Here is a 16,011-nt window from a genome sequence, read left to right as displayed (position 1 = left end):
CTGAACCCTTAAAAGTATTCCAATGAAAAATAGTGCATAACACAGAAAAAGACATACAGTAGGGGTGAACAGTTGCAGCAGATAAGCATAGCAACTGCAGGAGAAAGTCAACAGAAGAAAGTTAAGAGACCACTTTATAGCTTTATATAAAGAGATAGGGCTGAAAGTGGATATCTAGTTTAGATGGTGATACATAGGTAGGCCTGTGATATAGTGGATAGAACCTAACAATACCCCTCCTACTAGTGAATCAGTGTTTGTAGGACTATAATATAAAATGGGCATGTGGAAAGTAGAAGGGAAGGAGGATGATAAAGGGGAAGATGTAATGTGCCCTGCTCAAGTAAAGGGATAGCAATGAAGGGAAGATGATTTCTATGATTTCTCAAGAAGAAAGGAGACTGCCTAGGAGTAGGTGAGGAGGTAGGAGAAGGAATTGAAAAGGGGTTAAGGAAAGTGGAGGTCTTGTTCTGGTAATGGGAGGGGGATGCTATTGATGAATTCTTCTGTGGTTGAGAAGAGATGTTCTGCGAACAGAGATAGGGAATTTGTGCTGGACCTCTTGTCCATCTCCATCTGGTGATAAAATACTTGAGAACATATGAGAACAGTTTACCTGCCTGAGAGCATGAAGAATGGGATTAGAGACTCCTAATAAAAGGGTCATGGACCTAAGGAGGAAATTTTGAGGCAAATTGGGAAGGCAGATGATCTGGTGAAGGGTATAAGATGATACTCCCGACCAAATCCTTCACGGATTTTGGAAATCCACACTATTGCAAATTGCATGTTTTTGGACTTTTTCAATGTATTGAGCAGATGTATTGATTCTTTCTTCTTTTATTTTTGGTCTTTACAAAATAGTATTTATTTTTGGTCTATAAAAATAATATTTGTTATGGGCGACTCTCTAGGAGAGGTAAGAGAAGGGATATTAGGGGAAGCTATGATCATAAGAAAAGATCAATAAAAACTTATTCAAAATTAAATACATTTTAGGCAACTTAGGGGTAAGAGGCAAAGTTCTTAGGGGCAAACTTAGTTCTCTAAGTTTGAGAAGTTGTAAAAGGTTCATGTAACAGAAAGCACAAGCTAAGCTAAGAATGTAGTTAGAGATTCTAAGAAACATAGTCAAGGAAAAGGTGGATTGCAGGCATGGAGGGGAAGAGCATTTTGTACGTAGTGATAGAAGATGGAAGGTTTCATATGAAAATCAGCAAGAAGTCCCCAGTAACTACCTGTTACCTAAAGGATCAAATGCACTCCTCAGTTTAGCGTTTGGAAATTTTTCAAAACATTGCGCAAATCAGTTTTTCCATCATCACTAAATTTTACAAAAAATCATGATTTCTACTGTTCAGTCAAACTGGCACACAGACTTTTTTCCATATCCTGAACCCCACTTCCCATCCCCATGTCTTTTACACAGCCTGTTCACTAAGCCTATACTCATTACCTCCTCATATCAATCTTTTTGAGCTCCATATTTCCTTTGAGATACACCTCAAATATGATCTTCCACCACAGGGCTTGCGGATACTCCATCCCCTCCTTCAGCTGCTCTCCAACTCATGAAATCATCTGGTATGTTTGTTTTGTACATACCTTCTAATTTTATATTACGTTTTTAAAAAGAATTTAAACTCCTTGAGGACTAGAATTACTTGAGTTTTCTGTATCCTTAAGAGTGCCTCATACATATGGCTAAAAAGGTCAATGATCAAATGATTGTAGAATTTGTAAAGGTAAGGTAGGAGTAAGCTAGGTATGAATGGATATTTGTATTTTAATTAGGTTTGATTTGGATTTGTATATGATCTCAGAGTTAAAGGCAACCGCTGCATAGTTTTATTCATTAGTTTCTTTTAGTAGGTCACAGTGATACTGTCAAACCTATACTTTAGGAATATTACCCTGGCAGTGATCCATGTTTGGTTGGTTGTTATCCTATGTTCTTGAAGAGGACCAAAATGACATCACTATTTCTGAGAAAAGATTCAACATGTCTGACTGGATGATCAGGCCAATATGAACTCAGAATGCTCTACCACAAGTCAGGCACAAATATTCTGTGTGAGCATTTGGGGTCAATACTCCAAACTTGTACATTCTATATTTCCTTTGACCTATTTCAATTCTGCTTTGCTCATAGAGTACAGCACCTTCTCTGATATGGTTTTGTGTCAGTGTCTCCCATGTCACACCATCAATTCCAAAGTTTTTGAGAGAGACTTTGAGAATATCCCTGTATCGCTTCTTCTGACCACCATGTGAACCTGTGAGAGTTCTCCGTAAAATAGTCTTTTTTTTGGCAAGCAGACGTTTTGCATTCAAACAACGTGGCCAGCCCATCAGAGTTGTGCTCTCTGGAGCAGTGTTTGAGTGCTTGGCAGTTTAGTTTGAGTAAAGACCTCAGTGTCTGGTATTTTATCCTGCCAGGTGATCTTCAGAATCTTCCTAAGACAATTCAAATGGAAGTGATTCAGTTTCCTGGCATGGTGCTGATTGACTGTTCAGGTTTCATAGGCATACAACAGTGAGTTCAGTACCACAGCTCTGTAGACCTTCAGTTTGATAATCAGTCTAATAAGTCTTCTCTCCCATACTTTCCTTCAGAGCCTCCCAAACACTGAGCTAGCTCTGGCAATGCATGTGTCAAGCTCTTTATCAATGGGAACATTCCTTCAAAGTACACTGCCAAGGTAAGTGAACTTATCCACAGCATTCAAAACTTCTCCACTTGCTGTAACTGATTTTTCCATGTATGAATAGTGTGGCGGTGGCTGATGGAGCACCTGTGTTTCCTTGGTGTTAATTGTTAGGGCAAAATTAGCACAAGCAGCTGAGAAGTGATCCATGCTTCATTGCATCTGAGCTTCAGAGGCTGCACTGAGCGCACAATCATCTTCAAACAGGAAATCATGCACCAACACTCGCTCCACTTTGGTCTTGCTTGTATCCTTTTCAAGTTGAAGAATTTAACAAGAGTGTGGTAGTTGACCTTGATGCCATGTTCATCCTCATTGAAACCATTAGATAACATGCCTGAAACTATCATACTAAAAAGTACGGGAGCAAGCACACAGCCTTGATTCACTCCACTAGTGACTCAGAACGTACAGGAGCATTGTCCATTATCTAGAACAAAGGCAAGCTTGCCGTCATGAAATTCATGTACAATGGTGATGAACTTTTCTGGGCAACCATTTTTTTTTGAGGTGAATTTTAGATTTTATTTTTATTTTATTTTATTCATTTGTTTATTAGATTTTTAAAAAAATTATTTAATACATTTAGTTTTCAGCATTGATTTTCACAAAAGTTTGAATTACAGATTTTTTCTCCATTTCTACTCTCCCCCCACTCCAAGATGGCGTATATTCTGGTTGCCCTGTTCCCCAGTCAGCCCTCCCATCAGTCACCCCATTCCCTTCCCATCCCCCTTTCCCTTCTTCTCTTGTAGGGCAAGATAAATTGCTATGCCCCATTGTCTGTGTGTCTTATTTCCTAGTTGCATGCAAAAACTTTTTTTAGTTGTTGTTTTTGAACTTCTGTTTTTAAAACTTTGAGTTCCAAATTCTCTCCCCTCTTCCCTCCCCACCCACCCTCCCTAAGAAGGCAAGCAATTCAACATAGGCCACATGCGTATCATTATGTAAAACCCTTCCACAATACTCATGTTGTGAAAGATTAACTATGTTTTGCTCCTTCCTAACCTATCCCCCTTTATTGAATTTTCTCCCTTGACCCTGTCCCTTTTTGAAAGTGTTTGTTTTTGATTACCTCCTCCCCCCATCTGCCCTCCCTTCTATCATCCCCCCTTTTTTATCTTCTTCCTCCTTCTTTCCTGTGGGGTAAGATACCCAATTGAGTGTGTATGGTATTCCCTTCTTAGGTCAAATCCAATGAGAGCAAGATTTACTCATTCCCCCTCACCTGCCCCCTCTTCCCTTCCTACAGAACCACTTTTTCTGCCACTTTTATGTGAGATAATTTACCCCATTCTATCTCTCCTTTTCTCCCTCTCTCAATATATTCCTCTCTTATCCCTTAAATTGATTTTGTTTTTTAGATATCATCCCTTCATATTCAACTCACCCTGTGCCCTTTGTGTGTGTGTATATATATACATATATATGTACATATACATGTATATATACGTACATAGATACACACGCATATATATATATGTATACACACACACACAAACACACACACACACGCACACACACACACACACATATATATATATAAATGCATATTCCTTTCAGCTACTATGATATTGAGGTCTCATGAATCATACACATCATCTTTCTATGTAGGAATGTAAACAAAACAGTTCAACTTTAGTAAGTCCCTTATGATTTCTCTTTCTTGTTTATCTTTCCATGCTTCTCTTGATTGTTGAGTTTGAAAGTCAAATTTTCTATTCAGCTCTGGTCTTTTCACTGAGAACACTTGAAAGTCCTCTATTTTATTGAAAATCCGTATTTTGCCTTGGAGCGTGATACTCAGTTTTGCTGGGTAGGTGATTCTTGGTTTTAATCCTAGCTCCGTTGACCTCTGGAATATCATATTCCAAGCCCTTCGATCCCTTAATGTGGAAGCTGCTAGATCCTGTGTTATCCTGATTGTTTTTCCACAATATTCAAATTGTTTCTTTCTGGCTGCTTGCAATATTTTCTCCTTGACCTGGGAGCTCTGGAATTTGGTGACAATGTTCCTAGGAGTTTTCTTTTTGGGATCTATTTGAGGAGGCGATCTGTGGATTCTTTCAATTTCTATTTTACCCTCTGGCTCTAGAATATCAGGGCAGTTCTCCTTGATAATTTCTTGAAAGATGATATCTAGGCTCTTTTTTTGATCATGGCTTCCAGGTAGTCCAATAAGCTTTAAATTATCTCTCCTGGATCTATTTTCTAGGTCAGTGGTTTTTCCAATGAGATATTTCACATTGTCTTCCATTTTTTCATTCCTTTGATTCTGTTTCATAATATCTTGATTTCTCATAAAGTCACTAGCTTCCACTTGCTCCAATCTCATTTTTAAGGTAGTATTTTCTTCAGTGGTCTTTTGGACCTCCTTTTCCATTTGTCTAATTCTACCTTTCAAGGCATTCTTCTCCTCATTGGCTTTTTGGAGCTCTTTTGCCATTTGAGTTAGTCTATTTTTTAAGGTGTTGTTTTCTTCAATATATTTTTCAGTATTTTTTGGGGTCTCCTTAAGCAAGTCATTGACTTGTTTTTCATGGTTTTCTCGCATCCTTCTCATTTCTCTTCCCAATTTTTCTTCTACTTCTCTAACTTGCTTTTCTAACTCCTTTTTGAGCTCTTCCATGGCCTGAGACCAGTTCATGTTTTTCTTGGAGGCTTTTGGTGTAGGCTCTTGCACTTTGTTGACTTCTTCTGGCTGTACATTTTGGTCTTCTTTGTCACCAAAGAAAGATTCCAGAGTCTGAGACTGAATCTGGGTGTGTTTTAGCTGCCTGGCCATGTTTCAACCAACTTACTTGACTGCTTGTAGAGCAAAGAGTACTTTGTTCCAAACTTAAGGGGATGCACCATTGATTTCAGAACTATTTCCATATAGCCAGCTCTGCCACCCCAGCACTCCTCCTTCCTCAAGAACCACCAACCTGGACCTGATGCAAATCTTCAGCAGGCTCTTCACTCCCGGGCCTGGGGCTGGAAGTAACTGCAGCTATAGTTCTGTAGCTGCACGTCCCCTGCTGCCCCTGGGGCAGTGGCCGAACTGCAAACTCTGTCCCCCGCAGCTTTTCCCACTAACCTTCTCTGTTGTCTTTGGTGTTTGTGGGTTGAGAAGTCTGGTAACTGCCACAGCTCACTGATTCAGGGTGCTAGGGCCTGTTCTGCCCAGCTCCTGGTCTGGCTGGTCCTGCTGCCTCCCACGCTGAACTCTGCTCTGCTCCACTTCGTGCAGGATAGATCTCATCCAGCAACCATCCAGGCTGTCCTGGGCTGGACCCCTGCTTCCCTCTGCTATTTTGTGGGTTCTACAGTTCTAGAATTTGTTCAGAGCCATTTTTTATAGGTTTTTGGAGGGACATGGTGGGGAGCTCACGCAAGTCCCTGCTTTCCAGCCGCCATCTAGGGGCAACCAAATTTTGACATAATTTTTCATAAGCCCTCATGACTAACAGTATCAAAGGCCTTGGTCAGATCTGCAAACATTGTATACAGACCTTTGTTCTGCTCCTGTCATTTCTCCTGGAGTTGTCCAGCAGCACATACCATATCGACTGTTCCTCCACCCTTTCTGAAGCCACACTGGCTCTCAGGTAGATGACCATCTTCCAGGTGAAGGCTCAGCCTTTTAAAGAGGACTCTGGCAAGAATCTTGCCAGCAATGACTAACAGCGAGACCCTCCTGTAATTGTCACAGGACCATCTATTTCCTTTACCTTTATAGAGATGGAAAATGGAAGCCCCCTTGAACTCCTGAGGGATAACCTCCTCTTTCCATATAACCTGGAAAATTTCAGTCAGCTTTTGTGTGAGCAATGGAACCCCTACCTTGAATATCTCAGCTGGAATAGAATCAGCACTAGCTGCTTTGCCACATGAATGAAGCCTAATGACATTCAAAACTCTTCTTCAGTTGGAGCTTCAACTAGGGAGGAATTGACTTCAACCTGAGGTAAAGGGTCAGGGGCTTCAGTATTGATTGATGATGGTCTGTTGAGAACACTTTGAAAGTGTTCAGCCCACCTCTCCAGTATTTTGTCCATATCACTAATCAATGTGGCTCAGTCAGCACTGAGTAGTTGAGATGCACCATGGGTCTTCAGCACATAACTAGCCTTCACGGCATCACAAAAGTGCTTTCGATTATTACTAACAACATAAAACTGAATTTCATCTGCCTTCTCACTGAGCCAAGAATCCTGCATCTCTCTAAACTTTGCTTGTACTTTACTTTTGATTCAATTAAATACTGCCTTCTATGAGATGGATGAGTTATCCTGCTGGTACATCCTGTGGAGTTCCCATTTTTATTTATTAGCTTCTGAATTTCTCCATCATTTTCATCAAACCAGTCTTGGTGTTTGTGAGTGTTCTCACTCACATGAGAAATGTCATGCTTTAAACCAAATCTCTGAAAGCTGCTCACTCCTTTTCTGCTCCACTGTTGCCAAGTGTGTCTTGGCTCAACTTTTCCTCCAAGTTAGCAACAAACTGTTCCTGCTCAAAGAAGAGCTCTAATTTGTTGACATTAATTCTTCTGATAATCATTTTACCTTGGCAGGGGGTGTCGCTTTTGCTGAATGCAAATATTTAGCTTGGAAATGGCGTCTAAGATCAGTCCAGCACTCTCCACCACACATTGCCTTCATCACTGTCACATTCTATCTGTCTCTTCTCCTTACAATTACACAGTCTATTAAATGCCAGTGTTTGCTGTGAAGGTGAACCCATGAAGTTTTATTGTGTTTAGGTAAGCAGGAGACAGTTTTGGTAATGAGAAGGTCATGAGATGCACAAGTCTTTAGTAGTAAGTGACCATTACTGTTGCTGTTTCCAGTTCTATTACTCCCTAGGACTCCCTGCCAAGTCTGGTGGTCTGGTAATCTAAGCACACTCTAGCATTAAACTCACCCAGAATTATAAGCACGTCCTTTACCTTTATAGAGATGGACAATGGAGGCACATCAAAAACAAACCGAATCAACTTGTATGTTTGTTTTGTATGTACCTTCTGAGTTTGTGTTACTCTCTCTGAAAAAAATTAAACTGCTTGAGGACTAGAATTGTTTGACTTTTCTGTATCCTTAAGAGTTTTTGCATGCAGCTAGAAAATAAGATATACAGGCAATGGGGCATAAACGTCTATCTTGCCCTACGAGGAAGTGAAGGAAAAGGGGATGGGGGCAGAGTGGGGTGATGGAAGGGAGGGCTGACTGGGGAATGGGGCAATCAGAATATATGCCATCTCAGAGTGGGGGCAGAGGGTAGAAATGGGGAGAAAATTTGTAATTCAAACTCTTGTGAAAATTAGTGCTGAAAACTAAAAATATTAAGTAAATAAATAATGATTAATCTTTTAATAAATAAATAAATAATAGAAGAAACTCTACCAAAATAAAAATATCTTCCTATCACAAAAAAGAGTGCCTAACCTATGTGGTTAGAGTTCAATGATCTAATGATTATAGAATTTGTAAAGGTGAGGTAGGTATGAGCTATCTATGAATGGATATTTGTATTTTAATTAGATTTGATTTGGATTTGGATATTATCTTAGAGTTAAAGGCGACCACTGGATATTTTTATTCATTAGTTTGTTTTAGCAGGTCAGTGATACTGTCAAAACTATACTTTAGGAATATCACCCTAGCAGCTATCTATAAGCAATCCATTACAAAGGTTCAAATGCACATGGATGAGGTAAGTTGTGATACATACTCTACATGTATGTAAACTTTACACGGCTTCAAAAGTATTAATATTCTTTGTCTTGTTTTTCTTTATCCATATTTATCTGTGAGATAATAAGATCATAAGACTATATTTTTGTTCTAAATTATGGGTATACAATTTCTTTTCTCTAAGCAACTGAGGCATATGAACTTAAAACCACATTATTTTGAAACATATGATAAATAGAAAAAGCAACAGTTGCAGGAAGCATCTCTTAAATGGACTACTCTACTCCCATCTCCCTTCCTGGGCATTCAGATATGGTCCTCACAAAAGATTCATGATAGTAATTGGTGAAAAACAGAAGCATGAGTACCCTACTATTCATGATTCTAAGATCAGTTGAATGTCAGTTGCCTTCTCCCTATAACTTGAGGCTGGCACCCCCTTTGTGAATAAGAAAGCACTGTTGTACCACCACATAACTTAAAACAGACACCTTCAATGGTGGCCATAGCTGTTGATTTTTGTTCAATAGCCACTGGTTTGACTCAGACACATCTGGTTGTTCATCTCACAACTTTGAGTCAGCAGTTGGCTTGCTTTACTCACAAATAACATCTCAGTGAAATCACTTTAGTATGCACACAGTAGAATGAAATGTATGTTATAAATTTTTGATTTTGTTTTGTCTGACAGAATGGTTTCAAATCCTGGTTTTTTGTGTTAACTTGATGCAGAATAAAATTTTTAGAATATGTTAAAATGAAAAGGTTTTGTACAAACAATGCCAATGAAACAAAGATTAGCAAGGAAGCAGAAAATTGGGAAAGAATCTTTATATCCAGTAACTCCAATAAAGGCCTCATCTTTAAAATATACAGGCAACTGAGTCAAATTTATATGAATACAAGTCATTCCCCAATTGATAAATGGTCAAATATATGAACAGGCAGTTTTCAGAGGAAGAAATTAAAGATATCTATAGTCATATGAAAAAATGCTCTAAATTACTATAGATTAGAGAAATACAAATCAAAACAACTCTTAGATACCATATCTCTCCTATCAGATTGGCTTACATGACCAAAAAGGAGAATTATAATTACTGGAGAAAATGTGGGAAAATAGAGGACACATAAGTGTTCTCTATAAATCTTTTAATTGCCAAATCCACTAGCCTTTTCTCAATATTCATTCTTTTAGACCCCTCTGCAGCTTTTGACATACTCAATCATCTTCTTTTCCTTGACACTCTCTTCTCTCCAGGTTTTCATGACCTTCTCTCCTGGTTCTCATCTTATATATCTGACCATTTTTTTAACCTCTTTTCCTGAATCTTCATCCAGGTCTTCTTCAATCACCTTGCCTATATCACAGGACTCTGTCCTGGGACTTCTTCTATTCACTCTGTGTTTTATTTCATTGATGATCTCAGTTCCCTGTGATTCAATTTTGACATCTAATGCCAACATCTGTCAGTGTGACTTATCCAGCCATAACCTTTTCCTTAACATCCAGACTCACATCTCCAGCTACTTATTAGACATCTTGAATTGGGTGTCAAAATAGATACTTTAAATCCAACATGTCCAAAACTGAACTTACTATCTTTCTTGCCAAACTTTCCTTCTTTCTCCTTATTACTATTGAAGACACCACCATCCTCCCCGTTAGCCTTATAGGCTACCATTACATAATATCCAAGACTCCTCACTCTCTCACACCTCCCATATACAATATGTTGCCAAATCCTTGAAGTTTTATTTTAATATTTCTTGAATGTCCCCTTCTCTCCTCTGAAAATCTATCAGCTTGATTCAGGTGTGGATCATCTCATGCCTGTACCATTGCAGTAAACTACTGTTTAGCCTCCTTACTCCAAGTCTATCGCTACACTAGTCTATCATCCACTCAGCTATCAAATTTATCTTCCTATGGTACAGATCACGTAATACTTCTATTCAATAAACTCCATTGTCTCCCTATCACCTTCAGGATCAGATACAAAACACTCTGCTTGACATTCAAAGCTCTTCAAAACCTAGGCCCTTCCTACCTTTCCAGATTTATAAAAACCTTCACTCCAATGCACTTACAAATGACACTAGATATCTTGCAGTTCCTCTCTCAAAATACTATATTTTCTGTCCCTTTCCTCTTATTCTTCTCCTATCCTTTAATTCTCTCCCTTCTTACTTCTACCACCTGGCTACTCTATCCTCCCTCAATACTGAGCTGCAATCCCATCCACTCCACAAGAGACCATTCAAAGTCTACCAGACTAATATCTTCTTTCTGAGATTGAACCTATTCACATTGAATACTTACTTTGAATAATTCAAGAGTTGTCTAAATGTTTTCTCTGCTTAATGTAACACATAATATTTTGGCTCTTGTTTGTATCCTTTGCACTTACCACAGTGGCTGGCATTTGCTAAGCAATTCTAAGTCTTATTATTAGTGATGCTTATGAGAACAAGGAAACAAACCAATACCGATGACATCAATTCCAATGTACTTAATATAATATTCAAGTAGCCTCCAAAGAAATTATATTATGCAATTCATCCAAGCCTTTCATGTTACAAAGAAGGATAATGTGGCCTGTAATGGTGACATGACTTACCCAAGACAGAAAAGTTATCTAATATGAGTATATGTAACAGGGCCTGAGTCTTCCTGATGACCGTTCACATTCTGAGGGGTGAAAGAAAATTTCCTTTCCAATTTGATCATAGTATGCTAAATTTTCAAGTGGTATTTTATCAAATTCCCAGTTGTTGAACTATACATTTTTCCAGCACTAGAACTCTGAAATTCATAGAGTTGTTGCGGGGAGATTAGATTAATGGTTTGACTTATTCATCAATAAAATTCTTATGAGGCCTGTGTGTCTTTCCAGACATACAATGAAGCTTTGTGATATGACTCTCACTGCCAATCAGCAATAAGGGAGAGAGATCAGGGTAACATCCACCAAAAACACTTGTGATAGTCTCCGACTCAACATCTTTTTCAATATTAAAAGTTTCATGTAAGGTGATACAGTTGTTGAGCCAGTAGAATAAAACAAAACAAGTCACAAGCAAGAGGATAGTCTGTGTGGCCTTGACCTCAGGGAAGGATTTAGAGGAATGACTACTGCTATAAATGTGCTGCACTTGTTTACTATGTTGATAGAGGAGAAACACCATGTAGGTGCTAGACAAGGCCATAAGGAAGTGAAAAATAAGGTCGTGAAAAGTCATACCAAACATCAATGCAACATTAAGTTGACTATCATTTCTTGTTGATCTTACTATGTAAATATGTGAAACATAATGGTACTTAGAAAATGTAACATTTTCAGCTGCTTCATTGGATTCAATGACACAAATGTAGATCAATGCACTGGTGATCCAGAAAAAGAGGAAATAATATACAATGTGTTTGGGGGCTCTAACTTTGATGGTTGCCCACACAGAGTTGTTGGGACTGGTGATGAGGGCCTGGAACATACTCAGAAGACTTGTTGTGCAGATAAAAAGTCCCTGGGAAACTCTGTAAATGTACATGAGGCCCTTACATACTAAATCATCAAAAAAATACCTCATCCCAAAACAAAACATGATTTCTGGGATGCCTCTGGCAAAAAGTGCTGCCATATTGGCCATAGTCAAATGAACAAGAATCAAATTCATGGGTTTCTTCTGCTGAGGCTTTTTGAATGAGATGCAAACATAAAGCATTAGCAGCAGTGAATTGCCTACAAAAGCAATGGCACATTGAAAGAAGAATGTCACACCAAATATCAGCTCACTGGATACCATTTGTCTTTAGAGATTCATAAGATATGATCGCACAATTAATGGAAGAGCCTTAAAAAAAGGAAGCAGTAGATAATCTGAACACTACAGTGATGAAGGTACATGATGTCCACAAACATTACAATGATGTCTCATTTCTTTCAGGAGGTTGAACATTGAGAATCAATGGTATCCTATGCTACAAGTTCATAGGATCATATATCTAGAACTGGGCATTACCACAGTGACAATGTACTCCAATCCCATCACTTTGTAGATGAGGAATCTGAGGTAGGGGGTAGTGAAGTGAATTGACAACAGTCACCAGAAAAGAAGTGTATTTAAATGGTTGTACAATACAATATCTTACTTCTTTTTTATTCCCAGGAAAGTACATTCTATATCATTGGACTTCCCTGGATTCTTCAATTAAGTGTTTATACTTATTTTAGAGTTTAAAATGGATCAAAGATTTTCTTGATGAAAAAAATATAAAAAGCCACTTTATCAATACTTGGCAAGTTTCACACTACATAGAGCTCACCACAGAAGAAAAGTTGTTGGATTTTCCTCTCTTACAGGACTTTGACTTTGCTCATGACTAGCTCTGCATTACTCTACCTAAGGCCCTTCTCATCGGAAACAGTCCACCTTGCAGTGATCACAATTGTCATATAATTATTTCCTATGTGGAATGCTGTCATCTGGATTTTTGTTTCCACCATACTCTCTTGAAAATATTCGATATCAGTAACATATTTCAGGTGACATTAATAGTATCTGCATCATTCTAAATATCTTTTGGGGAAATAGATGAAGGTGGGTATAGTGGCAGTGAAGCAAATAGAAGGGTTTATCAAACTCCACAGAACAAGTTGGATTTTATTTAATTCGATCCATTTTATTTCACTTAAATTATATGTATAGAGAGACTGTCCTAAACCATTTCCTGACTCTTTTTTCAAAAGTTCAGTACCAAAGGATTGTTCTGACTGGTATTATCTAATTAATCTACAAAAATTTCTCTCAATATTCATACCTTGCCTCCAAATCACATCTATGTTTGATTTTTATTCTACTACTGACTATTTGAAATAGTCCTGTGATGATGTGACTTCCTCGCAGATTTTTCTTTTTCTTAATTATGTTGAATGGTCATTAGAATAACAGAACTTGTGAAATCACCTTATTAACTTTTCTTGGTGTGTCAATAAACCTTTTCATATGCCTACTGTGTTTCAATGTGCTAAGTGCTGGGGATAAAAAAATAAATAAGTCAATAGCTAGCCCTTGCTCTCAATAACTTAAGATTCTAATGGGAAACAAATGTAAAAATCACAGTTTCCTTATATTTTGTTTAGTTTTTCACAGCTTTCTCCAGGAGCACGTGCATAGGAAGGAAGGCATCAGACTTTGTGAACAATGCACGGCAAAGGTTTGAGACAGCCATATCAGAGAAAACCTAAGGGGCAAGGGACTCAAGAGAAAAGCACAGCATAGAGTTAAGCAGGTTCTTCAAGGGGTTAGGGTGGTAAAGAGAGGATAGTGTAACTAGGGCAGAGATGATTCTCTGGGAAGGAAATGAGGGGTCAAGGGCCTGGAGGTCATGACATGGAGAAGGAACTATATCTTTCCTACAAAGTACATTACAATAGGGAAGGGTGTAAACTGCCGCTTTCATGAATAAGACAACCACTTCTGCACTTGCAAATCAGAACTTCTAGTGTAGTGAAAGGAACTGTTTAGTGCATTTGAGGTTGAGTGAATTGTTTAAGGTTACATAGCCAGTATGTTACAGTAGCAAGACTTGTTCCCAGATTTTTATGTCTCCAAATTAAACTCTCTATACACTAAGCTGAAAACCAAAAAAAAAAAAAAAGTATTTCAAGCTATGAGGTAAAAATTAGACTATTTAATGTAAAATAAGTTCTTATTTTGAAAATATACTGATGGACAAAGCATCTTCTGTGAGTGGAGAGGAGAGAAAAAAGAGAATAGGAAGAAAGGAAAATAAAAGGAAGGGTTCACAATTCATGAATGAAAGGAGGGAAGAGAATGATAGAGGATTGTAGTGTAGAAGGATTAACAATGGCAAGAGGGAAAATAATTCAAGAAAATATAAGAAGAATTGGTCAAAGAAGGAAAGGAAGATCAGGAAACAATCATAGAAAGAACAATAAGAAAAAGGAGAAAATTGAGGAGAGAAATGCTAAAACATGATTCTGGTTATTTTTGTTTGATGAAATGAGTAAGGATACCTAAAATTAGTACAGGAATATCACAATATTATAAAAATCAATTAATAAATTGAATTGGTTAAAGTGTTTGCTATGTTCAGGGCACTATGGTTGAAGAAAATAAGAACAACAGGAAAAAGAAAAAAAAGGATAATAATATACAAGATGGATTAATAAAGCAGTGATGAAAAATAAAATATATAGAGCCTATATTGGGTTGCTACAAAAAGAAAAAAATATATCAACAACTATTTTCTTTCAGGGAAGAAAGGAACAGTGTTGGAGGAGGGGAGTTTCATCAGAAGCAGCATATATGACATTTAAAATTCCCCAATTGATAATGTACGAGTTAATACGTGACTCTTAACTTCTTATCCTATTCCAATTTCTCCTGTCATTCAGGGTAGAAGCTGAAAGATCCTGTGTGATCCTGACTGTAGTTACACAGCATTGGAATTGTTTCTTTCAGGATTCTTCTGGTATTTTCTCCTTGACCTGATAATTCTAGAATTTGGCTACAAAATTTCTTGGGGTTTTCAATTTGGAATGTCTTTCAGTGGGTGATTGGTGGATTCTTTAAATGACTTTTTATCCTTTGGTTCTAAGACCTTGTGGCAGTTATCCTTGACGATTTCTTAGAAGATACTGTTTAGGCTCTTTTTTTTTTCATAGCTTTCTGGTAGACCAATAATTATTAGATTTTTCTCTCTTGGATCTATTTTCCAGGTCAGTTGTTTTTCCAAACAGATATTTTATGTTTTCTTCTATTTTTTTTCATTCTTTAGATTTTGTTTAACTGATTCTTGATGCCTCATAGAGTCATTAGCTTCCACTTGCTCAATTCTAATTTTTAATGAATTGTTGTCTTCAGTTCACTTCTGAGCCTCATTTTCCATTTTGTTAATTTTACTTTTCAGTGTGTCATTCTTTCTAATTAGATTCTGAATCTCCTTATCCATTTCACCAATTCTAGTTTTTAAAGATTTGTTCTCATCAGTGAACTTTTTTTTTCCATTTTTTTCTTTTACCTCTGTAACTTGGTTTTTAAAACCTTCCTTGAGCTCTTGCAGGAATGCTTTTTGGCCTTGAGACCAGTTCACATTCCCTTTTGAGGTTTCAGATGTGTTTATGCTGTCCCCTTCTGAAGTGGTATTTTGATATTCCCTGTCTCCATAAAAAGAATCAATGGTCTTTGGTTTTCTCAAGTGTTTCTTCATGTTGGTTAGCTTTTTTTTCCTGGCTTTGAAATGAATTTCTGCTCCTGAGGTTCAGTGGACTCTGTCTCAGGCCTCTTGTTCTGGTAATTATGGGCCTAGTTTTCTGGGATAGGGCCTCTGGTTTTGTGAGGTGTGGGGGAGGAGTGGTCTGGCTGCTGGAAGTCTCCTCTTCCCCAGTGCTGCTCTAGAGCATTGGTGGTCTCATCTATTTTCTGTGCTGTTGTCTGCCACTTCCCCTAGCTGTACAAAAAGGCACCTCTGGGTTCCTGGTATTGACGCTTAATGGCTCCACCTCCCTGGAGCTCAGGAACTCCAGCTGTTTGGCTACTGAAGCCCTATTTCTGGCTCCTCTATTTCAGGGTTTCTCTGAAGGAAGTGGTGAGGAAGGGAG

General features: G+C 38.0%; 1 protein-coding gene across 1 annotated transcript; it reads right to left on the bottom strand.

Annotated features, from left to right (window-relative positions):
• Nucleotides 1–11,239: 11,239 nt before the first annotated feature.
• On the bottom strand, nucleotides 11,240–12,190 carry LOC118858630 (vomeronasal type-1 receptor 1-like). Its single transcript, XM_036769213.1, has one exon. It carries the CDS (start codon nucleotides 12,188–12,190, stop codon nucleotides 11,240–11,242), a length of 951 nt encoding a protein of 316 aa, XP_036625108.1.
• Between the last annotated feature and the right edge of the window lie 3,821 nt (nucleotides 12,191–16,011).

This window comes from Trichosurus vulpecula, chromosome 7 (genome assembly GCF_011100635.1).
Source record: "Trichosurus vulpecula isolate mTriVul1 chromosome 7, mTriVul1.pri, whole genome shotgun sequence".
NCBI classification, from domain to species: Eukaryota; Metazoa; Chordata; class Mammalia; order Diprotodontia; family Phalangeridae; genus Trichosurus; species Trichosurus vulpecula.
Note: the sequence above shows the minus strand (reverse complement) of the source record. Positions and strands in the feature narration are given on the sequence as shown.

Coding starts and splice junctions, on each gene's coding strand:
- LOC118858630 (XM_036769213.1), bottom strand. CDS start 12,190: ATGGTATCCAGTGAGCTGATATTTGGTGTGACATTCTTCTTTCAATGT.